The following is a 27,733-nucleotide window of genomic DNA, read 5'->3' on the forward strand; positions in this document are numbered from 1 at the left end:
TATAGTTTCAACAGGTGTTTTAATGAACAGCATTAAAGACACATATTCTAGCAAGCCAGTCACCAAAAAGAGCGCCTTTAAAAATTAGTCGCTATGTTTAATATCCAGATATAGCAGTGGTGTCCTTCGTTTACTTACATACTGTAAGCACTCCTTCTCAAAGGCACTCAGGCCAATTGATCAACATTGATGATTTACTGTTTATTCTTACAGATCATAAACAACTAAAACTCCAATTAAGTCAACGTTGTGGATCCTTCCAGGGTAGTAGCACGGCTACCAGAAAATTCATAAAAAGGAACTTCAATGGAGGTGGGGGTCAAGTGGAGAGGAGGAGAGATCAGGATACCAAGGTTTCATTCTTGCCAGCCTAATGCTCGCCTCATTTTCTTCAAGAACGAAAGTTTTGGCCAAAGTCAGTGCGCCTCTTCTAGTTCCACACGTGACGTTTGCAGTGTTCAACAGCCTAGGAGAGAAAGAAAGAGAGGTTCAAGGCAAGGTCAGAGTGAACTCAATTCCCACAATATTAACAACATGGCTAAAAAAATTCATTAGGTCATTATTCTAGCATAGCTGATGCCAGAAATATTGGGAAACCCACAGGAATATAAAAGTATGCCAAAATCTCATTTACTCACATTGCACTGGGCTGCAGTTTCCATGTTCTTACACCAATAACCAGGTCCCCGGACACATACGTCTGATCCCAAAATGGAATGTGATGATGTCACACAAACTCCAAGTTTCTGCAAGATGGACAATTAATTGCAGCTCCAATTTCCATTTTGATAAAAACATACAGTGGTGCCTCGCAAGACGAAAAACCCGCTAGACGAAAGGGTTTTCCGTTTTCGATGCGCTTCGCAAGACGAATTTCCCTATGGGCTTGCTTTGCAAGACGAAAACGTCTTGCGAGTCTTGCGATTTTTTTCGCTCCCCCCCCCTTTTTCTAAGCCGCTAAGCGCCTTTTAGCCGCTAAGCCTTTAATAGCCGCTAAACCGCTAATAGCGCTAATCCGCTAATAGGGTTGCTTCGCAAGACGAAAAAACCGCTAGATGGAGACTTGCGGAACGGATTATTTTCGTCTTGCAAGGCACCACTGTAGATTAGTCCTTCCCAGTAGTTCTTACAAGCCACATATAACTTCCCAAGATAAAAGTGTCAAGTTTCACTAGGACCGAGCAGACCCATTAAAATCAAAGGACTTTCAAAGATTGTTCTCAGACAATGTCCTAGCTGGGTATCATCCCATGGATTAATGTATCAATCAGCTTTACATATGAACAGCCATACTAGCTGTGGTACTTACACTACACACAAAAGTGGGATCCATCATTTCTGCCAATAGCTGCACAACCATTGGCTCATACTGCTCCACAAACTGAACACACTGTTGATAAACAAAGGAAAAGTAAAGATTATGTGACCCGAGCCCCTGCTAATTAATCAAGGATATGATTTTAAAAAACAGTAAGGAACTAAAGCCACTTCTTTGCACTGAATGCAACTCAACTGAAGTTAATATATGCAAAACTCAGTAGTTTCAGTGGAAGATTTTAGTATGCACTAGATCAGGGGTCGTTTAACCGGCCCACGAGCCACCCCCAAATCGAGCTGCCAACTTGGCAAGTCCCTGCGCCGCACTGTGCCAGTTTAGCACAGCGCGCGGGGACTCGCTTCTGTGGCAACGACAATTGCATCTGCGCAGGAAAGTACATGATCCGGCCCATGGAGGGATCTCTGCTGGAGTGAACTGGCCCAGGCGAGGTAAACCTTGCAGACCCCTGCACTAGATTCTCCTGAAATGATCTGAATGTAAATTATTAACTTGGCTGAATACTACCTATTGGGAGGTATCCAGTTTACTCTTTCACTTAATGCAATGACTTCTGTTTGTGCAGTGAACTCTCCCCCTCCCCAAATCTACACAAGAGGTCTGGGATAAGCCACAGAACAGCTATACGGGGCATGCAGAGACACACAGGGAGAGGAAATCCCAGTGCAGTGTCAAATGTCCTTGTGTAAATAGAACAAAGGCTTTGAATACTACCTACTGTGTTTTTTACTATTGTACACACATTATACATTTATTTGTCCATGCTGCTTTTGGCCACAGGCTCCCAAAGCAGGGCATACACAACACACATAGCTTGTAAATTCAGATGGACTTGCAATATACAATTCAAGTCATTTGGTGACTGGGACTTACACTGTTAGCATTACCAAAGAATGAGACATTAGAGGTGATTTACACAACGCTGGTAGCACCAGTATATCAACTATTGTGGACACCTCTTTTTCCATTCTAGATCTACTATTCCCATAGAAAAGTGCACTGAAGCATGTCCCTCCACCATGGTTTGTATGCACTTTCTGAATGTTAACTATGAATGTGTTACTGACAGGTTTTTAGTACAAACATTAAATCAATTTGCCAGGTGGTAATTTAATTGCCAAAATATGCACCTTCACTGTGAATTTATTAACAATATTAACCCAGGCTGGTATGAACAGAATAATCTGGGGAATAATGGATCATTCTACTCATGCCCACTATAAAGTTGTCCACGGATTCTGTCCCTGATAAAGTCAATGCTGAATGGGAGCCAACACATCACCTCTGGGAAGGGACAAGTGTCCTACTCATTTCAACAGCTCAAGGGGTTAACCGATACAAGTAAGAGCATGCATCCCTGTGTTTCACATGTGCCCCTTTACATTTAAATGCAGATAAGCATGTTTGTTGCTGGCATGAAAAGCAAATGTGGCAAATGACTTTTAATGTAATACATCATGGGGTAAATAATTTTACCCATGGTCCACATCCGGTTTTGTTTTGGATCTCAGTCCTCACATGACTGCTCTCGCCAAGAAAAACTCAATGAACGGATAGGTCAGAGGTTGACACTGCGCTACACTTACACAATGCAAGCAACTACAGCTTCCTAGTCAGTTGCAATAAACTGTGGGTACAGCAACCTGTCTTGTTTTACAAGGGATTTGCAGAAATGTTTGCTCTTCCTTTCTTTGACTGCAGGTCTACAATGTGCTAAGTTCAATGTACTAGCAGCTTACTGTGAAACACTGAAGTGATTGTATTCTTTGTGGCTGTTCGAGATGCACTCCTCTGTGCATCCTTCAGCATTCCTGTTGCTTATGTGTTTTTGATCCTCCACCCCGCACAGCTGACAAAATGCTGTGCTCTTAATGCTCAAACAGTTGCATATGCTAGCTAAGCAGACAGTAAGTTATTTCTATGGTTTAGGCTGGTGAAACTCCACGTAAACATCTCATAGGGGATGGGGAAGGAGAGAGAAATAAGACCACTAGCCACTCAAATCAGCATCCCACCCCAGTTAAGGACTAGTTAATAAGGCACTGGAGGAGAAAGATTAATTCTGCCAGGTTACCAGGAGGCTAGTGCTCTGCTCCTTCTCACAGAGGAAAGAAATAATGCAACAGGCAAGGGAAATACAATAGATCACAGTACCTAGTATGTCTTGTGCTCATGTGTCAAGCCTTGCATGGTTACAACATACAACCAGAAGATTAGAGCAGAAGCCAATGTTGCTCACTAGTCACACATAATGTTTTAAGCTTTAAATACAGGTGTGTCTAGTACTAATTATCTATTTTACCTGGTCACTGACAGACGCCGGCAAGTAGCGGCAGACTCTTTCCAGAAAATCTTCAATTTCAGCAGTGGTAGCATTTTTTGCCAATTCCTTGTCAGCATATGCAACAATCATCTTGCAGACATCACAGATGTCCCCAACCTGCGGCTGCACTGGAACAATTTTTTCTGAAAATACAGAGTCCAATGTTCAAAGTTTTTTCCTATAGCCACTTAACTAAAATATGCAATACTGAAAAGAAAAAAACCCCGTGTGGCGCCAACTAAAAACATATAGGAGTGCTTAGTGTAGAGTACTTGTTTCCTTAAGTTCTTACCAGCAGGCAAAGTATTGTCTGAGCAGCACCTCAACATCACACACACCATTTTAGGATCAGTTGCTTCCAAAAGCATGTCAATTATAGACTTCCCATAGACATCCACAAAGTCCTTGCACTCTTGTCGGTATTTTTCAGGTAGCACAGAACAGACTTTCTCCATTCCATAAACCATCTCCTCCTAGTACATACAAAATGAAAATGTTAAGTAAAGTAACTTTCGTGATAATAGTTACAGAGATTGTAAAGGGACATCATCTACTTACCAAGTTAGAATCTGAAGCTATTTGTGTTGAGCAAGTTAATACATTATTTTAGCAAAGAGATATCAATACCTCTCCTATTTATTATTCCACTCTCTTAATTCCTTTCAGTGTGGCACACAGCTATTTAATGTGGATTACACAAAACCGTAACAAAGGAAAATGTGGACTCTGATTCATCAAATACTATCTATAAGAAGTTGGAAAAACTCAGACATCGTGTAAGCATAATATGAAGTTGTGCTATAAAAACCTAGGCATACTATTGCTATGATACTAACACTTCTTTAACAATCAAAGCAAACAGCACCTAGATAGCAAGATGTATTTAGGGGAAAAGGTATTTAGTGTCCCTATCCTAAGAGATACGTAGGTAAAAGATACACACCTCTGTCTTATTGCTTTCCAGAAGGCTGGCCACCTCTTCTACCATTATCGTACATGCATCACACAGAGAGAAAGACTCTGTTTGACTCAAGCTATTCTGTATATTGGAATAAATAACATATACAGCAGTTCAGAAAACATTCAAACATCTAACACATCTAGAAGACCACCAGCTACAAAAACATGAAATGTGGTATGACTTTTGGTTTGAAGTCCGCTTGAGTTTACAGAATACATGTATCTTTAAAATTACATTTGCATAAATCCTTTGTATTTGTCCCACTGCTTATCTCTGAAAAAAATAACCTAAATTGTATTATTTTCAGGTTCTACTATCGACTAAAGTCTGTGCAATCCCGTAAATGAAATCTGTAACTTTTAAATGCTATGGACAGCATCCAATATTTGAGGCTAACATTTAAGGCGGCATGCTTAGCTGTGGCAAATTGTGAATGCTTTTGAGTACTAGACAATCTAGACTTTTACTTTTCTTCCCATACAACAAAAAAACATTTTGCTTAGTGAGTACCAATTGTTACTTGTGGAAAGGCAGAAGACTAACACAATTTTTTATTTTCTCCCTCCACTACAGAATTATATGTGCAGAGACAAGGGACTTAGGGTGATGGTCCCAAGCTATTCAACTATAGCATGTGGATGGAATCCAAAAAAGCCCAGGTATATATGGCTGGGAGGGAGAAGACAGAGCACAATTTTGCCATCCAGCAGGAACTGCTTGTGCCGAGAGGGGAAGAACAAACAAATTCCAGGCAATTTAAATAACACTCAGTTATCAAAATCACTAATCCATTTCCCAGTAAGCCGCCTCATACCTGGTCAGATTATAATGCCATTGAGCTTAGATTTACTCAGCCAGGCAAGAGTCCTCCAAGGTCTCAGGCTGAGGTGTTTGCCATCGCCTCTACCTGACCCCTTCTAAAGGTCTATGCAGGGCTTGAAAATGTAACATTCTTCCATACAAAATATGTGCTCTTTCACCACTGAACTATGGTTCCTCCCCAACTACGGTTTTCTTTGTCAAGTAATTGTATAAACAAAGCAATTGTATCTGCCTACATGTTTTATTTATAAAATTATGTATGCACCACTATTCATAAGTTATGTATTAAAACAGTCATATAGAAAGCCATACCATAAAAAACCATATAAATATTTAAAATCAGAAATCAGCTAACTATTATGGAAAGATGTAATCTTAAATGCCTGCAGAAGCCTTGGTAACTATAGTAAAACAATGCTAAGGCTGAATATTTTTGTTATCTACCTGTATTTGCCATACAAATAAACATATGTATTCAGGCTTTGGTTAAGGAGTGCATAGACAAAATAATTAAGTTTGGTGGCTGGAGCTATATAGCATGGTTCTGGTGCCTAGAAACCAGAACTTTTCTTCCAATTGAACTGTGGGTTTGACAGGCCGAGAAGTGCATGGAGAGCTGGATTCATCTAGGTATGCATTAGCCACATGCTTCTTTGAATATTGTAGTAAGCGTTATGATCCCAAGTGGCCCAGAGGGGTCGTTTAACCGGCCCATGAGCCGCCCCCGAACTGAGCCGCCTGCTTGGCGGATCCCTGTGCATTGCGCTAAACCAGCGTGGCATGGGGACTCACTTCCGCAGTGCCAGAAATTGTGTCTGCGCAGACGCAGAAAATCGCAGGCGGGTGCACTCATGTACACATGCAATCCGGCCCACAGAGGGTTCTTCGCTGGAGTGAACCGGCCCAGGCAAGGTAAACCTTGCCGACCACTGGTTATGATGGCAAGAATCTACTGGATGACATTAGTGGCATCAAGGCTGAACCAGATAATGTCATCCCACACCAAGAGTACTATATAGATTGCTTAACACCAAATCTTACCTCAACTGGTTCTACCTTTTCTTGAGAGATAACTTTTGCAGGTACCAGAGTCTGGAGAGGCACAGATTTCAGAGAAGAACACAATCCAACCATGCCACAAAGAACCTGGGGTTGCTGGAGACATAAAGAACAGTTCCACTTATTTCCTGATAGTCTGCAGGAAGGAGAACTAGTCAAGTCTTAGCACACCACACACTAAAGCTGTAAAAGGAGTTTCAAATGCCTTTCAGATGATCCTACAGTGATACCTCTAGTTACGGACTCGATCCCTTCCGGGGTGCCGTTTGCACCCCGAAAAGTCTGCAACTAGAGTGCCACTTCTGCGCACGCACATGGCGCGATAAGAGTGCTTCTGCACATGAACGGAAGTATACACTTCCGGGTTTGCCGCGTTCGTATCCTGAAAAAATGCAACCGGAGACTGACGTAACAAGAGGTACGACTGTACTTGAGCTTTCAGTTTGAATTTCTCCAATAATTGAACTGCCTTTAATAATTCAACTGTAAAGGTAAAGGTAAATGGACCCCTGACTGTTAGGTCCAGTCGAGGACAACTGTGGGGTTGCGGCGCTCATCTCGCTTTATTGGCCAAGGGAGCTGGAGTACAGCTTCCGGGTCATGTGGCCAGCATGACTAAGCCGCTTCTGGCGAACCAGAGCAGCGCACGGAAACACCGTTTACCTTCCCGCTGGAGCGGTACCTATTTATCTACTTGCAGTTTGACGTGCTTTCGAACTGCTAGGTTGGCAGGAGCTGGGACTGAGCAACAGGAGCTTACCCTGTTGCGGGGATTCAAACCGCCGACCTTCTGATTGGCAAGGTTTAGACCTCAGCGCAAAATGCTTAAAAGTTGACTAGAGACAAGATTTTCTTCCTCAAAGCTGAATGCTTTAGAATGGCAATCCAAAGGAGAGCAGATACACAGTCAATGCAATGCTTTCTTTGCTCAACATACCTCATGATGCTACATTTAAGCAGTACTCAAGAAAAACATGGGTGTGCCAGTGAATTACTGATTCTCTAAAAGGCACTTTGCTGCATACCATATTTATGCCCAGTTTCAGGAGGCATAAATATGTGTTTCTAGGATGACACTAATTAGCAGTTCGCATTAAACTGTTTTGAAGTAGCCAATTCACATTTCCACACAAAAGAACAAGATCCAGCCATTGATAAAACCAAAATTGCATTTGGACAATTTGAATTCTTTTTCTGAACTCAAATAAGATATTATCTGTATCTGAAAGACACAAGCTTTCCTACCTGCAATTTACTGTTCAGTGCATCTGCATGCAGACTGTTACAGATATTGCAAAATTTATACCATGCTCAACTACCATAACCACTGCAAGTTTTATACCTTATAGAAAATACTTGTTCCATTAGTTTACTTGTTTAATTATATAAATCTTTCATAAGGTACTTCTCCTTTGCCCCAGGAACACCCTCCTTCTTTGCATTCCATTCCTTCTCCGCTGCAGTACGCTACTGAGCATATTCAAATTGAATATGCTATTTAATTAGTGGCAGTTACTTTTAGATCACTTTGACCACTGGTCTTTTAAATATGAGGAAAACAGTGCAAGTTGCTTGCCATTTGAAAAAGAATGTGTACCAAGATATTGGAATATACATCATATATAGCTAAATTAACAGAAATTAAGAACATTTCTACACATTTTCCAAGAGTTATGCCAGCATCCTGCTTCTCTCAGGACAAACTGAATATTGTTTAAGAGAGGGTGAGCTTGTTTGGACTTCACAATAAACCACAGCTTAGTATGATAGAAACAAACCGCAGTTAACCTTGGGCTAACATACTCCTTCTAGCACAGCCAAGAAAAGGAGATGGAAACTGTGGTTATGCATTATGTCCAAAATCAGGTTAATCTCAGTTACAGTAATGTTGAAACAAACCAGCTTAACACAAGCTTGGTTTGGACAAACAAACAACCAACAAAAAATCAGAACCAGAAGCAAGAGTTTCCTATCTCTTCCTCACAGCCATGTCACAGGAGGGTGGGATATAATATTCAGAAGCCCAAGGCTTGCTGCAGCTTGTTTCTGTCGCAGTAGCCATGGTTTAGTATAACATATGGACTGGTCCATTAAGCTGCAAATACTATACAGCTACAGCACCTGGTGATTCTAAAATCATGCTTTTATAAACAGAAAGTACTGCAGAAGCTTTCCCTACTACAGATTAAGCTTTGTTACCTAGTATGGGTGTTTCCACCCAGACAGCCTTTGATGGAGAAAGTCCTCCCTATTTCTAAACACAGGCAAAACCAGGTATTTTCTCTTTCCTTTTGTAAACTGGACATCAAGTAGTAGCATGCACTTTTCCTTCAGAACTAAGCTACCATAAAGCAAGGCATATAAGCTTCAGCATTTTAAAGTCTGTTGCCCAAAGAATTCTCATGCAAGAGCAGATATGCCAGGGGAGAAAAAATTCAGCACGATTGTTAGATATGGAAGAACCTTTCCTCTCCCCACTCCGCCCTCACCTCGTGCTTCCCTCGTTCATGCACTCTAATACAATACTAGAACCAGCACTACACATGCAACACATATTGCCACTAAACTATGACAGGCGCAAGGTCTTCCTAGAAATGTTACTTTAACAGCTATGCCCAAAGAACATTATGGAGTTCCAAAAGCCCCATTCGCTGTAGTACCCTATTGAAGCAGAGTATATGAGCTTCATGGGGCCCTCTGAAGCTCCATTACTAAAATACACATCAGAAGATAATAAAAATTGGGACTCCCTTTTGGTTCAGAATAGCCAAGATGAAATTTCATTCGGCACTTGGAATTACTATTTTTTCAAAGCCACTGTCTGGTCCTTGAATCTGTCAAAGCTGAATTCTGTCACATCACATCTACCTCTAAGCAAGAGTTTAAACTACAGCTGCGGGGGTGGGGCGGATGAGGGGGGGGAGAGAAGCAAGGCACCACCACAAGCAAGTTTCTCACATACCTGTTCCTGCTGTTGACAAAATGGAGAAAAAGGAAGACATGGTAAGTTAACAGGAAAATAACCAAGCAGTTGAATGGTGCACAGATTTTCAGAGGCAGGAAATCTTGCCAGGGACCAAATCGTGGGTGAGATTTGTTTTGCTATGCTTAAAAGCCAACATTTATTCATTTTTTGATACTTGTGTCATTGAAAGTAGTATGGAAAATGCCCAAGTGCAAATAAAATATAAAGTAATGAATCTAAGTGCTATTTATCTTTGCTGCCATAAACCGAGGTGGAGCTTCAGTATCTTTCACTTAACTTTTGTTAATGCAAAAATGATTGCACATGGTTGAGTAACACACTTTAAAGAAAATGGTCATTTAACAAGCAAGTATTCTGCTGTAAGCAGCATCTTAGATTCAGCCTCTAAAGCAGCCTTTCTCAACCTTTGGTCCCCAAATGTTGAACTACAACTCCCATCATCCCTAGCTAGCAAGGTCATAGTTCAGGGATATTGGGAGTTGTAGTCCAACAACATCTGGGGACCCAAGGTTGAGAACCACTGCAAGCGAGACACTTCAATTATGACACTGTCAAACTATCATGGTTATCCTATACATATTATTTACTGTATTAATCCTTACATCACACCTATTAGAATTACCCCTTCAGAACTAGAAGTGCAATTATTAACAAACAATATTCCTCTTACCATATGCATCAACAGCTGGATGGCTAAGTCTGAATACTGGGAGATGTAGGACTTGCACTATTAGAAAGAGAAGATGATTTGAGATGGAATGTAAATTGTATCATATATACAGTATCATTTAAGCCACCATACTGTTCCTAAAATAAGTCATTTGCCTTATGTTACAGCAAATTGCCTTCTGATCCAATCCTTTATCAGAGGAACTCATGGATGCAAACATCCCTTCCTTTTATCTCTCATGTTTGTTGCAAGAATGAGTAAACAGAGGTGGTGATCTTGGCAATGTCACCAAGGGAGCATCATAACCAAGTTGGGATTTGAACTAGGTCTCCCTGTTTCTACTCTTCCCACAGGCTTGCCAAATAGGGCAAAATTAGAGCTTAAATAGTGTGAGTTTAGAGCCACTGTGGAAGAAGACTTTTAAGCTTTACTATTACCTCAGAAAACTGACTCTTAGTCTTTAAAAATGGCATTAAAAATCGAATCGTTACTTTACTGTAGCACTTGTCCCACTGACACAAGATAAACATAACCATATCTATTCAATTACCAGATCAGCAAACGCAGGTTCAATTTGTTCACACTCTTCTTTGGCATGCTCAATGAGAGAAGTCACAAAGGTTGAGTTGGTCCTCACGGCTTCCTGAAGGTCAGTTATCAGCTTAACACAATCTTGACACACATTGTCATTTCCCTGCAATGACAAGCATTTAGCACACCTTAGTAAGGTTACATCTTTGAAAGAAGAACTGAACAAAGCTTTATATAGTATTCTAAAAGGCCTCCAATAAACCAGTTCTAATACAAGAGGCCCTGAAAAGCAGTGATGTTTGCTCCCCAGAATAGGATGGGTCACTTTTTTGGGCCAAAGACTCTTGATTAAAATCCATTCATAGCATATACCTTTATAGACTCATTCATTCAACTTGTTTAAACCAACAAAGGATTAGTGAAACGCTGACCAATAAATATTTTACCCTGTTACGTTAATGCCCTCTCCGATTGCCCTCTCCACGGATCTGAGGGCAATGAAACAATTGTTAAGACGGCTAGAGCGCCGGTGGCAGATAACTCATTCTGAAGGTGACCGGACATGGGTTAGAGCTCAATGTCGAGCCTACCAAGTGGCGGTAGCGACGGCGAAGAAGACTTTCTTCACCGCCTCTACTGCATCTGCAGAAAACAGCAGCAGGAGGCTTTTTCAGGTGGTTCGCAATTTAGCGGAACCACCTGTTACATTGGGGCCCAGTACGGGCCACATGATCTCCTGCAATGATTTTGCAAAGTTTTTTGCAGATAAAGTCACTCAGATTCGGGAAGAGGTAGACTCCACTGTGGGAGCAGGGCCGGGGCGGGAGAGTGCTAGAGTCCTGTCTAGTCAAATTGCGTGGGATCAATTCCAATCTGTTACTTCCGAGGGTGTGGACAGGGTGCTTGGACAAGTGAAACCAACCACCTGTCTCCTTGATATCCTGGCTTATAAAAGCTAGCCGGGAAGGGCTGGGCGATGGGCTTTATGGGGTGGTGAATGCTTCCCTCCGTGAGGGAGCCTTTCCAGACCTGCTTAAAGAGGCGGTTATTAAACCGCTTCTTAAAAAACCATCTTTAGATGCGGCCACGATGGCCAACTATCGCCCAGTCTCAAATCTTCCATTCTTGGGCAAGGTGACTGAGCGAGTGGTTGCTGAACAACTCCAGGCACGCCTGGAAGAAGCGGACCATTTGGATCCCTTCCAGTCTGGATTCAGGCCTCATTATGGGACTGAAATTGCCTTGGTCACACTGGTTGATAATCTCCGGCGGGCTAGGGACAAAGGTGAGAGCTGTTTCCTAGTTCTGCTGGATATCTCAGCGGCGTTTGATACCATCGACCATAACATCCTTCTGGACCGTCTTGAGGGGTTGAGCTGGGGGCACTGTCATACAGTGGTTCCACTCCTTCCTCCTGGGCCGTGTTCAGAAAGTGGTGGTGGGGGATGAATGTTCAGACCCCTGGGCTCTCACTTGTGGGGTGCCTCAGGGTTCTGTCCTCTCCCCCATGCTTTTCAACATCTACATGCAGCCGCTGGGAGAGATCATCAAGGGATTGGGGCTGGGTGTTCATCAGTATGCGGATGATACCCAGCTCTACCTCTCTTTTAAATCAGAACCAGTGAAGGTCCTGTGTGAGTGTCTGGAGGCGGTTGGAGGATGGATGGTGGCTAACAGATTGAGGTTGAATCCTGACAAGACAGAAGTACTGTTTTTGGGGGACAGGAGGCGGGTAGGTGTGGAGGATTCCCTGGTCCTGAATGGGGTAACTGTGCCCCTGAAGGACCAGGTGCGCAGCCTGGGAGTCATTTTGGACTCACAGCTGTCCATGGAGGCACAGGTCAAATCTGTGTCCAGGGCAGCTGTTTACCAGCTCCATCTGGTACGCAGGCTGAGACCCTACCTGCCTGCGGACTGCCTCGCCAGAGTGGTGCATGCTCTGGTTATCTCCTGCTTGGACTACTGCAATGCGCTCTACGTGGGGCTACCTTTGAAGGTGACCCAGAAACTACAACTAATCCAGAATGCAGCAGCTAGACTGGTGACTGGGAGCGGCCTCCGAGACCATATAACACCAGTCTTGAAAGACCTACATTGGCTTCCAATACGTTTCCGAGCACAATTCAAAGTGTTGGTGCTGACCTTTAAAGCCCTAAACGGCCTCGGTCCAGTACATCTGAAGGAGCGTCTCCACCCCCATTGTTCTACCCGGACACTGAGGTCCAGCACCGAAGGCCTTCTGGCGGTTCCCTCACTGCGAGAAGCCAAGTTACAGGGAACCAGGCAGAGGGCCTTCTGTGGAATGCCCTCCCACCAGATGTCAAAGAGAACAGCAACTACCAGACTTATAAAAGACATCTGAAGGCGGTCCTGTTTAGGGAGGCTTTTAACGTTTGATGTACTACAGTAATTTAATATATTTTGTTTTGGAAGCTGCCCAGAGTGGCTGGGGAAGCCCAGCCAGATGGGCGGGGTATAAATAATAATAATATATTGTTGTTGTTGTTGCTGTTGCTGCTGTTGTTGTTATGATCTTTGTCCTGGAGAGGTTGTATCATTATTATTCCAGAGTACAGCAAGATAAAAACCTCTCAGTTATGTGTCTTGATACAACGTCTATTTTGTTACTTCTGATTTGGTAAAGAAACAGGCTGATAAACCGATTAAGGTTTGGATAATTTAATTTGCAGATGCAGTAGAACACTTTGCCAAAAGCATCAGCTACATAGACTGCTAATGCTGAAACCAAAGAGTTTTATTTTGTACAGGCTTGTATTCCAGAGTTTTGAGTACAGTCAAGCTATATTTGTTAAGAATTATCCATGGGAATAACCCATTTGTTGTACAGTCCCATTGCAGTTAAGATCTGACATGCTACATTCTCACCTGAGATTCTTGCTTGGGTTTGTCCTGGGGGTAAAGTAGTAATGGCACATTAGCCATGAAGGGAGATGCCAGTTCAGAGAAATCTAGTTCAGGAATCTTGTTAGACTGAAGCTGTTTCTGCAATTTCAATGTTGCCAGATGCTTCTGAAGAGACTGGCACAACGTGAGTGCACTGCATACAACTTCAGGATTATCCTATAGATCAACAAACAATACTTCATGTTTATTTGCTTCTATCTACTTTAAATTCCAAAGAAGAAATGCCAGACAAGTACCTGACCCCCAAGAATCAAGTAGAAATGACAACAGGAACTAAGCAGCCAGAACTTGCTTAAGCTCCACTCCACAATTATTATTACCCTTCTTCTAGCCCTGCCCATCAAGGTTTATCACCCACCACACAACATCTAAATGCTTGAAAAAGAGAAGTATTAGGTTCACCCGCTTAGCTTGTCCAATTAATTTGGAATAAAATAAAATTGCTTCAATTTCAGTAAACTACTCACAAGCTCCTCTTTGATCATATCCAGAATATTTGGCAAGTAAGCATCCACCATTTCCTTGCACTGAGATACTAGCTCTTGGTCAGGAAGAAACTCACATGCTTTAGTCATGTAGGCATTTATTTCCTCCTGTAACAGAAAATAGGTGATTTATAACCTCAAGGACTGAACAGATTTGCCTACCTTTCATTTTCAGAAAGAAACCCTTAATGATTCCCAAACCATGAAAGAGGGTCATTAAAATTAGTGTACGTGTAGCTAATTTTTAAAATTAGCACTAAAAACCTGAATAGAAGGCACAACTCTTGCAGTCTGTAGCTCCTTATGTAGTGGAATCCAAATAAAAGTAGTAACTCCCCTGCTAACAAGGAAGGTCAGGTAGCCTTTGTCTACCAGTAGAGTTATAAGGTGGTTGTTTTTTACATTGATTTCAACAATCTGATAATGCAATTGGAATTTAAGTAAAGAAGCTATTTGGGGGATAAACTTTGTATTTGACTTTGATCCCTGCACCTTTGCAAGGCCTCAGAGCAGCTCACTTCAAAGTTTTATACACTGCAATAATTCTGTCCCTAAAGGGCTCATAATCTGTGAATATGTTATCCAATATTCCCACCACTCAATTTCAACAGAGTAATTTTCAATTTAGAAAGTGTAATGCTTTGTACATTTTTATGCAAGGGGCATTATCAACTGAACTAGCATCCTGCAAATTATTTATCAGATTAGACCACACCGAAGCTCCACTCTTACCTCCGTGGCGTTGTCCTTCAAGACCTTGCCAGCCACAGCTACAACTTCTTTGCATAAGTCACAAGGGATGCTTTTCTGAGGAGAACATACAGCTTTGATCAATAAGGACACGTGCATACTATTGCCCAGTACTACACTAGCATTGCCTCTTACCCTTAAGAGAAATTACAATTCATCATTCACATGGAACATGACACCACCCACTGATAACTGTTCCAGTAGCAGGATCTAGAATACCATCTAGTCAGGTTGCGTGGGAGAAAATTCAGCTGCTGCAACCCAACGATGTGGTTCAATCACACATAGCCTCAACTCTTATCCATCACGGCTTTCAAGAGGAAGCTGAAGGGGATTGACTGGGTGGATCCAAATGGCAGTGAAACACTTCTATGTTCAAGAACCTCAGAAGCTTTCCCTGGAACCCAAAGTTTATATTAATATTCCCCTTTTTAAACAAGGTGCTAAAGAGGGTGGTGGACATCTTCAGATACTTTTGGAAGAAACTGATTCTTTTGAGCAATTATAACCAGGGTTCTGGCTGAAACACCCTTGGTCACCGTGATGCACGATCTCTGTCAGAGAAGGGTAGGGGAGTGAAACAGATTCTCCCTGATCTCTTGGCAGTATTAGTAATGATATGGCAGCACTGCTACATTCAGTTGAACTCACTATGCAGCACTGTGACAATGTTGGAGACATTGTTGTTTTAATTGTGTTATTTTAGCTATCCCGGTCTGTTGTAAACAAAATACTGGAATATTATTGTTTTATTTTGTGATTTTATGTTATTGTGACCTGTTCTGGGATTGGCAAGAAATGTGAGATATAAATAAATATCTGCAATAAATTTCATGTAGGCTACATCAGGCGGTAAAAGCACTACTCTCCAAGTTAGCTTCCTAGTTTGGATAAAATAGGGAACCATTTTAATAAACTCTTAAAGTGTACATGAGCACATTTGTTCTTAGTCAAATATAATCTGTAGCTGATGAGAGAGAAATTGGGTCACATTTAATAACATGGAGCATAACACCAAAAACCTGCCAGATTGTGTGTTCCTTCACATAAGGGGACAGTTATGCTGAGTGATGACCTGTCCTTGGTTTTTGAAAGTTCTAAGAACTTAGTTTTTTTTCAACTCAAGTTATCATGTTCAGTGTATATGCATGTATATTGCAAGTCATCACTCCCCTTTCCTTCTAAGCAAAAGATATGCAAGTGCATAGCCAAAGGCTTTGGGTTCTGATCCTAAGTATTACAAAAGCTCTATTTAGTTGTAAACCAATATAATCAGTCAGCTGGTATGTTTGCTTTGTTCAGAAAGCATGGATTATAGAACATTTAAATTTACCAAACAAAAATTAGTTCCAGTTTACTGTCACATCAAAAAGTTGGACTTACCACTGTAGGCTTGTTCCAAACAGTTTGCCGACAATGCTTAACTGCGTTGCAATGAGATGCGGTCTGCAGGTTCTGACACCATACCTCAGGACCTTTTGCGCACTCTCTGTGCAGTAAGAGGGGGCTTGCCAAAGCTGTTGGGGGAAATTAGTTTTCAGGTTATTTGTTCAAAAACAGCTAAGTCCACTTAAGTAGTTTCATTCTGCTGGGGATCTTTAAAGAACCTTAGAAATAAAAATGATAAATTCATACAACAGAAATGAATACACAACTGAACAGACCTAGGTTAGCATTAACTGCCAGAACACTCTTCACATCATACATTTGAAGCTATTTTTGTGTATTCACCATTTACTAAATACAGATGCATTAGAGTAAGAGAAACTGACAACTGATGAGCTAACGTGTTGTGAGGCACCCGTCATCCACCAATTAGGAATTGCTAGATAATTTTGTTTCCTATAGAACAGTGGTTCCCAAACTCCCCCCCCCAATCCCGATCACTTGGAAATTGCTGAGGGTCTTGGGAGACTGCTTAGTAAATTTTCTGCCTGTTGTAGCAACTAATGCACTGTGCCAGATGCTGTATAATTTTCAATTGTATTACTATTGCTTTTTTATTTCTTATTTATTGTATGTATTTTAACCTACCTAGGGGGTCCATGGCACCATCCACATAACAAAAACTACTATTGAGGTATCGAAATTCTCAAATAGCTTGGGGCATCTGAAAAATCGGGGGTCTGCAGTACTTAGCTAATTGGGAACCACTGCTCTAGAACTTTCCTCAAGTACTGCCCCCTGCAGGAAACTATCTTAAATTCACAATGGAACAAAGCTGAGTAAGGTGGTTATGGACATTTGCTTTAATTTAAGAATGAAAGCAAGAGCTGTACTGCATGCATCTGTGAAGGTCAGGCAGTGGGGGATAGTTGCTGCTGCTGCTCCCTCTCCCAGCTTTGAGGCTCAGAAATAAAACTTAGGAGTATTTTATTTTCTTCCCGTGTTTTAAAATTACCGTATTTTTCATCCTATAGGGCGCACCGGCCCATAGGACGCACCTCGTTTTTTTGGGGGGGGGGAATGAATAATAAAAAAATTATTCCCACCCCCCACTGCAGCTGCCGCCCCAAGCCTTGCGCACACCTGCCCGAAGCACGGGGCACCCTCCGGAGGGCTCCCCGTGCTTCGGGCGACAGGCTGCCACCCCAAGCCTCGCGCGCTTGGCGGGACCTCCTGCCGGGCACGCAAGGCTTGCAGACACTCGCCCAAAGCACGGGGAGCCCTCCGGAGGGTGCCCCGTGCTTCGGGCAGGTGTGCACAAGGCTTGGGGTGGCAGCCGCGGGAACTCCCGCCGGGCTTGCAAGGTTTGCGGATAGCTTCCTGAAGCCTGGAGAGCGAGAGGGGTCGGTGCACACCGATGCCTCTCGCTCTCCAGGCTTCAGCGAAAGCCTGCATTCGCCCCATAGGACACACACACATTTCCCCTTCATTTTTGGAGGGAGAAAAGTGTGTCCTATGGGGCGAAAAATACGGTAATATTGTTATAGCAAATTCACAATGCTTTAAATGGATTACGATTCAGAAGATAGCAAGGTCAATCTAGCATCAATACTCCACTCACTAGATTACTCAATTATCAACATTTCAGGTTTGATGATAAAGAGAGCACTTCAATTACTGCAAAAGAGAACATCAAGCATTTAGTCTAATTTAAATATTATTGCCAAGTTTATTGTTTCTATAATGTACAATGGCTTTCCCACTAAAACCTCTAATTCTTCCATCTTCAACAGTAAGGGGAGAACTGGAGTTTGAGCATGTGCAAACAGGCACATGAGGTCTTTACCACAATAAATTTTCCAGTCATACAATCTTCCACTTCCTATAGCAGGCTTCCTCAAACTCAGCCCTCCAGATGTTTTTGGCCTACAACTCCCATGATCCCTAGCTAGCAGGACCAGTGGTCAGGGATGATGGGAATTGTAGTCTCAAAACATCTGGAGGGCAGAGTTTAAGGAAGCCTGTCCTATACTCCATAGAACATGGAAATTGGAAACTACCTGTATGTAACTACAGAAATTCTGATGAGACTTTTAGTTATCTAGCTTCTAGGGGAATTTTACTGGGATGGACAAGGATATAAAGCAGCCTGTGAATAGCTGGTTTTGTCTATTACTAGACACAGCCTGGTCCTACCATTACATGCAGGACCTGCTTTCCTAACACAATGCGTTCTCAGGAAATCATTCATTAAGAGAGTGTTTGCATAATAAACTGATGATTTCCCATTACTTCATACGGGAACATTTTTAATCCATGCTTTTGTCCTCCAGGCTTTCTGCCTGAAACTGCTGCAGCTAATCAGCCAAAGAGAGAAAACATGAATTTGTCTGATCTCTTTCCCACCCTCCATGGTTTCTGCCAAAAATGTCTGCCACAAAACGCAATCTAGTAAGGAAGCAGGTGTGTCTGTTCATATATGTTTGTGTAACAAGGTTTGAGTATAATTATTTGTGTTCGGATAACTTAAGATTTCAGAAAACAAGCATTTCGATAGTGGGACCAGTGTTGTACTCTGCAGTGAAATGATTTCAGGGTGATCTTGGGACCAATAAGTACAATAAGGACGCTGACAAACTGGAATGTGTCCAGAGGAGGGCAACCAAAATGGTCAAAGGCCTGGAAACGATGCCTTATGAGGAACGGCTAAGGGAGCTGGGCATGTTTAGCCTGGAGAAGAAGAGGTTAAGGGGTGATATGATAGCCATGTTCAAATATATAAAAGGATGTCATATAGAGGAGGGAGAAAGGTTGTTTTCTGCTGCTCCAAAGAAGCGGACACAGAGCAATGGATCCAAACTACAAGAAAGAAGATTCCACCTAAATATTAGGAAGAACTTCCTGACAGTAAGAGCTGTTCGACAGTGGAATTTGCTGCCAAGGAGTGTGGTGGAGTCTCCTTCTTTGGAGGTCTTTAAGCAGAGGCCTGACAACCATATGTCAAGAGTGCTCTGATGGTGTTTCCTGCTTGGCAGGGGGTTGGACTCGATGGCCCTTGTGGTCTCTTCCAACTCTATGATTCTATGATAGACATTTCTTAAGTGGTACCAGAATCCACGATAGCTCAGTTAGTAGAGCATGAGTCTTAATCTCAAAGTTCTGGGCCCACGTTGGGCAAAAGGTCTCTGCATTGCAGAGGGTTGGACTAGATGAACCTAATGGTCCCTTCCACCCCTAGAATTCTATAGTTCTATGCAGATGTAGCTGCTTTCTTTTTCAAGTTACATTACTGGTTATGGTAAGTAACACTGCAAATCTTATGCGAACAGAGAACTATGTTGCACACGAAACTGAATCAACTTCTAGATACCGTAGTTTTCGCTCCATAACACGCGTTTTTTTCCTCCTAGAAAGTAAGGGGAAATGTCTCTGTGTGTTACGGAAGCATCTCCTCCGTGGTTTCCAGCGGGAGAAGAGCTGCTGAATGGGGAGGAGAAAGGGACAGAGTGTCTGCTTCTTTAAAGGAGCAAAGCGGGAGGGGAGAGGAGCCGCTTACACGAGTGTAAGCGGCTCCTGTCCGGTTGGCTCCTTTAAAGCAAGCAGGCTCTCTGTCCCTCTAGCAAAGGTTTTCAGCTCGCTAAGGAGGGAGAGAAGCACTGTAAGTGGCTCCTGTCCCCTCTGTCCCTCCAGCAAAGGTTTTCAGCTCGCTAAGGAGGGAGAGAAGCAGACCCTGCTTGCTTTAAAGGAGCCTACCGGACAGGAGCTGCTTACACTCGTGTAAGCAGCTCCTGTCCGGCAGGCTCCTTTAAAGCAAGCAGGCTCTCTGTCCCTCTAGCAAAGGTTTTCAGCTCGCTAAGGAAGGAGAGAAGCAGAGCCTGCTTGCTTTAAAGGAGCCTACCGGACAGGAGCCGCTTACACTCGTGTAAGCAGCTCCTGTCCGGTAGGCTCCTTTAAAGCAAGCAGGCTCTCTGTCCCTCCAGCAAAGGTTTTCAGCTCGCTAAGGGGGGGGGGAGGGAGAGAAGCAGAGCCTGCTCCACGCGTGCTTCTTGTCCCTTGAGTCCTTTTCCTTCCCTCCCCACTTAAAACGTGGTTACAAAGCACAGATCCACATGGATCCTCAGGATTTTTGCACTGGGTCATCCCAAATTCACCATCAGATCACATAGCATGTCCATGGCTACAGTTTGCACCAAAAAAATCACGCACCCACTGTTGCCTGGGGCTGCAGTGGTGCAAAAACGTGGTTACAAACATGGATCCACATGGATCCTCAGGATTTTTGCATTGGGCTACCCCAAACTCACCGTCAGATCACATGTCTGTGGCCACAGCATGAACCGCAAAAATCATACACCGACTGTTTCACTGAGAATATTTTTTTTCTTGTTTTCCTCCTCTAAAAACTACATGCGTGTTATGGTTGGGTGCGTGTTATCGAGCGAAAAATACGGTAAATCCTTCCTTTGGAATATGCAGTACTTTGCAATCTAAAGCACATATTTCAAGTACCACTGAAATTAATACACACAAACTCACAATTTTTTTCTTATTACAAACCCAGTATCTTAATCATGGTTAGAGCAGCAAGTCTCAAGCTCACATGTGCTCCTCTCACGTGCAAAATCTTCCTTCCCTTCCCATCATTCATCACAATGTAGCATTATACCAGCACTGGCACCAAGTATAGCTGGCTGAAGCTAGGGATTTGCAAACCAGCAGAGATGCTGCATTAGTGTTGCACACGTAAAACATCTTGGCAACGGGTGGGAGAATGGTCAAACAGAGCAGAAGATTGGCAGGGCAGGGGGAGTATGGATTATTTACAAGGACAGGCTAAGATACTTAGCGTTTGCAAGGACACAAGCTACTGATAAAGTGCTCCCTTCCCACAGGCTTCAATGTCAGATGCTCAGTCATTTTGCGCAACTTAGAGCTTTCTGTACTGGCCAAAGGTCACTCCTATTTTGTGCAAGACTTTACAAAAGAAATGACAGCTAAGTGACATTCTTCTTGTTCTTTAGGGCTGTAATCCTAAATCAGATGTAGAAAACTCACTGGAACTTGCTTCCATAAAATTTATGAAAATGTGCATGCCTTTCTTGTTAAAAGGGCTTAAAAGATAGAATAAATTTACAGCTATGTCCCATACTGAAACATCTGAGAATAATGGATTTAGAAGGTGCTTTTAACCAAGGCACGAAGCACCCTCTAGAGGCAAAAGTTGAGAAGTTTTGACCTATTTGCAGTCAAGTTATCCAGCTCTTAATTGTGGACAAAAAAAGTTTCAATACAAAGTTGTCAGAGGTTTTTCAAACTTAAATTGAATGGTCACAGGTAATCTAGTCCCTTGCTCCCAATTTCAACATGTTTTTGGCTCAATAGTTTCTGCAACCCAATATGGACCGAGGAGAGTGGAAGAGGCGGAAGTTTACTTGTGAGCTCATGAAATGGTGCACTTGTGGACCTCAAATTCTGCAGAGCCAAGAGACTTCACTATATCAGAATCACAGTGCAGATGACAGTTCACTGTCTACTTGGCAGCATTTTTGCCATGTATTTGAAATCAGCAGGTCAAATGCTTAGTCAGTTTAATACTAAATACTTATTACAGCAGACCTTTTAAGTGAATTCAGACTTCATAGTTTAAACTGATTTTACCTTTACTCCATTGAGTTGTTCATCAATTACAATTATAATTGTGTATTTATTATGTCAATTTATATACCAAGTTTTGTTTCACATGCATGTTGTGGAATGCATTCATACCTCAAACCAATACAATGCATTTTCTCTTTTCTTTCCTTAAAGCAAGGAGGAAAGAAAAACTAAAGTGATCCAATTTAGTTGATACTTTGCCCAAGATGCAGCTGTGAGGAGTCACCAGATTTATCGAAACTATCATTCACAAATGATAGTTATCTCCAAAGGCAAGGCTTGAGGCACCAAGCTTTGGAAAAGCAAGAATGTTTATTTAAAATTATGCAATACTATACACATAAATCCAGCCAAAGCTAGGTGCGCATCATCCAACAGAGAACTTTAATAAAAGGAAGGTGACTAAAAATCAATGCATTTAAAATAAAATAAGAGACATGCCCAGATTTGATTTAAATTGGACTTTTTAAAAATATCCAATTTCTCAAATAGTTAGATTAATGATAAACCTCAATAAAAGCATGAAAGTTCTTTAACTTAATCAAGGAATGCATCAAATAGGTTGAAAAACGTCCTTTAACTGAACCTGGTCAACAGAAGCCCTGGACAATGACTTCCACTTGCACAATGGGGCTTGCCCCCCCCCCAAATAGTTGGGGGATGAGAGAACCTCCAGAACAGTGCACAGGGGAGGTGGGGGGCATTCTCTCTATGCTTGCACAGATGGAACATTTATAATAGTGCAATATTGAATTCCACCCAATGAGACCACTTTTCAGGCTTTACCTATGAAGTACATACATTTCATTTTCACCCCATGAAACAGTTTGTTATTGAACTAAATAGAGCAGTTGTGGTTTTTTTTTAATCAGACCTTCTAAGCCCTATTAAGTTCTGGGCATTTTGTTTGTGAGGGTGGAGATGAAACATAGCAATGAAGTTATCCAAGAATTTATGTTCATGTATTTCCTATACTTAAAACATCACAGTCATAACTATTATTGATTAAAAAAAAAGACCTTACAGTATTAGCAAATATTTTAAAGGGAAGTTTTTAATGTTTGATGCTTTACTTTGCTTTTAATTTGTGGGAAGCTGCCCGGAGTGGCTTGTGCAACCCAGTCAGATGGGAAGCATATAAATAAATTATTATTATTAGAAAAATATATATGCAGAGTGACGAAGTTGTAATGCCTCCTATAAACAGTAGTGCAAACAGTGCAAACTAGTTTCGTTTAGTGGCTAAATTTGCAGTATTGTTTAGGAAAGATGAACCAATAGGAAACTTGATTTAACAGTGCAATCTTAAGCAACTACATCTGCTTTCTGATGTATTTAACCAACACATCTGCTTTCTGGTGTATTTCCTGTACAAATTAAACTGCATCCCAACTGTTCTTAGTTGGGCAGGGGCAGGCAGGAAGTGAGTTAAAATTTTTGTTTTCTGCCCTTCCCTAAATTTCTATGGAATGAAATTTAGTCACACCTGCATTTTGGATGGAGCTAACTTACACAAAGCTTGGATTATATCATAAATCATTAACTTAAGATCTGCCTTTCCTCTTGCAATTCTAAATCAGGATCTAAATGGTTTTTAAATTGCTGTGACATAATCCACCCTAGAGGAAAGCACCACTTCCACTAGTTCTCCCTAAGTGCTGGGATCACATCCATTTTGAAAGGTTTTGTTGTTGTTGTTGTTGTTTTTTAGCTAAGTGGGCTAGCTTTATATTTATCACAAAATATCAGATGCCTTTGCTTGGGCTACTCACCTCCCTTTCCATTTGCTACATTCTACAAGCATCCAAATAGTAATTCAAGAATGAGCACAATTATTTGTAATAATTCTGTAAAAGCAGCGTCACACAATTTTTTAACAGTATTAAGCAGGATATAAATATTCTTAAATAAACAAGCTAGATGGCTCTTAAGTCATTCATTGCAGAGTTCAGAGAAAGTGACAGTATCGCAAGAACACCCTCTTAAGCAGCAGACAGGAGCTTTAATTGCTACTGTTTAGGCATGATAGCTGTGGAAGCTCAGTGTGCAAGGGGAGTATACCACTAAACCCCAAGTGCTGGGGACAGACATTGGACAGCTCGTGCCTTAGAAACATCCTAGGGGCACCTGGCCTTCCTGGAAAGAGGATGTTGGGACTAATTCCTATACTGCAGGGAGCTGAACTAGATGACCCTTGGGGTCCCTTCAAACTCAGAAAGTCTATGAAGCCTATCACAGGGAGAGTCAGCAGACTCCTCACCCTCCAACTTCACTTGACTGCAGTGCCAGGGTGTTCTAGATAGCAATAACTGGCTTAATAAATATGTTTTTCCACCTCAGGTAACTTTGAAAGGATTTCCTTTGCATGATGCACCTGATTATTTCCATTCCTTTTAAAATTACTGCTTGTCTATCTGGAGAACCAGTATACAAACCTTCAGGGTTCAATTCAACCCGTGTTTAGTCATACTTGGTGCTGCAACATTAATTGTTGCAAAATTTAACCCCTAAAGATAAAGCTTTCTTTGGATTATCCACCCACAAGTTTATGTGATGCTTTGAGAAAGATATGTATCATTTGCGGTGAGAAACCATGTTCAAAGTATGCGTCTTAGATACAATCCTCAAGATCCAAAGCAAATTCCAGAAATACTTGATGGTAGCAATTTTACTTTTCTAGAATTTACAGTCCTCTTGTTGAAAAGACAAGTGTAGCTAGCTAAATCCTGGCATGATCGTTTTCTACAACTAAGAATTGGGTTATTTCTTGCCCCCTTTTCTTCAGGTTCTCAATATATCATGACTGGCTAAACCTTTTTGTGGTCTGAAAGCTCGTGGGCTTATTTACAATGCTGTTCCAGCTGCTGCTCTTCTGCATATATTTTGGTTCAATGGCTTTATTCTCTGCTTTCCACATCATATACTGCAGCTGCCATCAACCGCAATTCTTCAAAAGAAACCTTTCTGCAGGTATTTCAATGCAGTGCTTTTTGCATCCAGCTTATACTATAGAACAGCTCCCAACACACCAAAGCAAGTATTTGGTTCCTGTGGGGGTAGGCTGCAAAGCTGAAACGTAAAGGAATTGATGGAATGACACCACCATAAGTGGAGTTAAGAATTTACAACTAGGAATAAGAGCCAGACACCTGAAGAATCACAGCTTATTTATCTATTGGGAGCAAGCTTGATTCAGTGGCACATTATGACATTTTCATGCCCAGGGAATGCATATATGTAATAAAAACAGGGCTAAAATGCCAGAAACATAAGGATGCTTGAAGCATTCGAGGAAGCCACAAGACAACTTTATGGAAGGGCCAGGTGCTGTTAACAGATGCGCCAATCATGAAATACCACGTCTAGAAGCATTGTGCCCTTCCATGCCAGCTGTTGTGAACAGTTAGGAGAGGACAATCACACCTTCGCCTTCCAGGGATATTTGAACAGCAGCTGCTGGGAAACTGTTGGATTAGTATGGATCCTTTTTTGGGGGGGGAGTCATCTGAGGTCCGAAGGGACCTTGGGGTGGCATGGGGTCACCTACTCCAGCCTCCTGATCAGAGCAGCCTCAGCTATGCAGAAATGCAACTGCAAAACCATTGACCAGCTGTTTGGCCAGAAAAAGGGGGGGGGGTAACGAGTGTGTTAAAAAACCGTGAATTCAGTTGGCGGCGATGACGGCGAGGGCGGGTAGTTCCCATTTAAGGTGCGGGGGGGGGGAGGGCGGAAGCTCGGCTACGCCCCAAGCCTGGCAATAAACAAACAACAGGTCCCCGAGGCCGCCTTCAAAACACACCCGACGGCGACTTGCGCTTTTCTCCTGCACAGCGTGTTTCACTGTAAGGGCGTCTTACTAAGCCTTGCAGAAACATTAATAATAGTATCTGGGCGGCCTCCGAAATATAAAAAACGCAGGTCTTCTAAAGGACGTCTTCTCAAGGTCCGCCCCAAAACGGACATGTAGGGGCACGTCTAATAGTAAATCCTTTGCCCGCCGTGGCGGAAAGAAACGCAGGGTGAGGTGGGTGGGGGGAGGTCGCCTTGTAGAGAGAAGAGACAGGGCAGGGCAAAGAGGGGCGCTTTCTAATGGCGGCCAAGAAAGAAGGCGGAGTCCCCCCTTTAAAAAAGAAATGAAAAAAGAAGCCACCCTCCCCTCCCAGGCACCTCGCCGCTTTCGTTTTCTGAGGTAAAGCGAAGATTCTGTGCTGTTCTCCCCCTTCGTCGCCCTCCTTCCTCCTCCTCCTGAGGGAAGCCAAGAGCCCACCATTTTTTATTTTTAAATGGAAGCCCAACCAAAGCAAAGCAACGAACACCCCAGGGCGGCTCTTCCTGCTTTTCCACTCCCTGAATAATAACAATAACAGCTGCAGCTGCTAACGGGACCGAGGGCGCGGCCTCGCTTTCTTACCCGCCGCCAGCGAGCAAAGGAGGACGAGGAGAGCGGAGCGCTGCATGTCGACTTTTCTATCGGGCTGCGCCGTCTGCAATGCGGGAGGGTCAGCTGACAGGCAGCCTATATAACAAGCCGCGCCGCCGGCTGGGAGGGAGGGGGTGAAAGCCAGCTACTGCGCGTGCGCGCCGGTGGGTCGGCTGAAGCTCGGGAGCCCCGCTCCCGCATTGCTGCTGTTGCGCAAGCGCAGTGGTAGACGGAGAGGAAAAACCGATTCTTCCTAGTCGGCCTGGTCTCGTAGTGCGCATGCGTTCCCCGGCTCCCTAGCTCCCCGCAATCCTCTCCGGGTCTGGTGACACTGATTCATCTTAGACATGAGGGGAGGGGGGGGGGTTGTGTCATAGACGGGAAAAGGCCGGGATGGTTGATTAGAAGGCTATGAAAGCAAAGTCATGTGAGAGGGGCGGCTGAAGCTCGACCCCCTCCTCTTTGTGTTTGCTCAGCGTTTGCTGAGCACAAAAAGCCTGCGTAGGCAATCAGTGAAATAAATGTATTCGTCGGGATTGCGTGCAGCCCGATCCTGTGTATGCAGCTGTGTAGTGCGATTTTACACCCAGAGGTTACTGTTTTGCAACTTCCCTAGTGCAAAAATAATGGCATATATAACAGATCTTAAATCTTCTAATGAGTAACAAGTCACTCCTGGTGGGATATACTCTCAGATAAGTCCCATATTCACGTACCTACTCACAAATAATGTGTCCCTAAGTGTGTATAGGGCTGTGGCCTAAGGCAATTAGGTAATCGTAACAGAGAAACTGCAAAAAGCAAAGGGGTTTGCTCCTTTGCTGTCCTCTGCCTACTCAAGGGATTCATGCTCTTAACACACTCACACTCACTTCAAATGAGCTTTGGTCCTGATAGTATTTGAAGTATCCTTTGTGAATCTAAGCTCTTGCGCCATGGCTGCAATAGGCCAATTTCTTCCAAGTGCCTTTACTTTTGTTACATCGTAAGTGGTCACATGCAGGAAAAAAATAAAATTGTGAAATATATGCCTTAAGTGTGGTTTCTTAGCTTTAGCAAATGGAGAATTTGGCAACTTAGGCACCAGGTAAAAACATTCCTTTTCAACCAGGCCTTTGGATAACTATCTATGACCTTTTAAATGTGTCTGGAGTGGGGTTATTGATTTTGTTTGTTGTTATGCATTTTTGTTTTTATATTGTAAACCAGCCTGTGATCTTCAGATAAATCTATAAAATAAATAAAAATTTCTAAATTTCTAAACTGCTATATAACTGAGGGTTGGCTATGATCCTAAACTACCATCACCCTCAGGGCAGAGGGGTTTGCTTCAGTGAGCTGAACCAGGACTGCGCTGAAAGTGTCTTTTGTCTGTTATCTCTCTAGACTAGGATAAGCCAAGCATTTCTTTACTGTGGGCTAAA

General features: G+C 42.6%; 1 protein-coding gene across 1 annotated transcript; it reads right to left on the bottom strand.

The window, feature by feature from the left end:
- Positions 1-26,460, bottom strand: LOC308584714 (prosaposin-like). The gene is made up of 14 exons (XM_081189694.1): positions 26,301-26,460; positions 16,232-16,365; positions 14,831-14,905; positions 14,081-14,206; positions 13,575-13,769; positions 10,708-10,851; positions 10,158-10,214; positions 6,484-6,597; positions 4,603-4,698; positions 3,952-4,132; positions 3,639-3,802; positions 1,310-1,390; positions 639-746; positions 1-466 (listed from the first exon to the last, which is right to left on the bottom strand). Exons 1-14 carry the CDS (start codon positions 26,344-26,346, stop codon positions 431-433), a joined length of 1,557 nt encoding a protein of 518 aa, XP_081045820.1. The 5' UTR covers positions 26,347-26,460; the 3' UTR covers positions 1-430.
- Between the last annotated feature and the right edge of the window lie 1,273 nt (positions 26,461-27,733).

This window comes from Podarcis bocagei, assembly GCF_964188305.1.
Source record: "Podarcis bocagei genome assembly, chromosome: 4".
In the NCBI taxonomy this organism is placed as follows: Eukaryota; Metazoa; Chordata; class Lepidosauria; order Squamata; family Lacertidae; genus Podarcis; species Podarcis bocagei.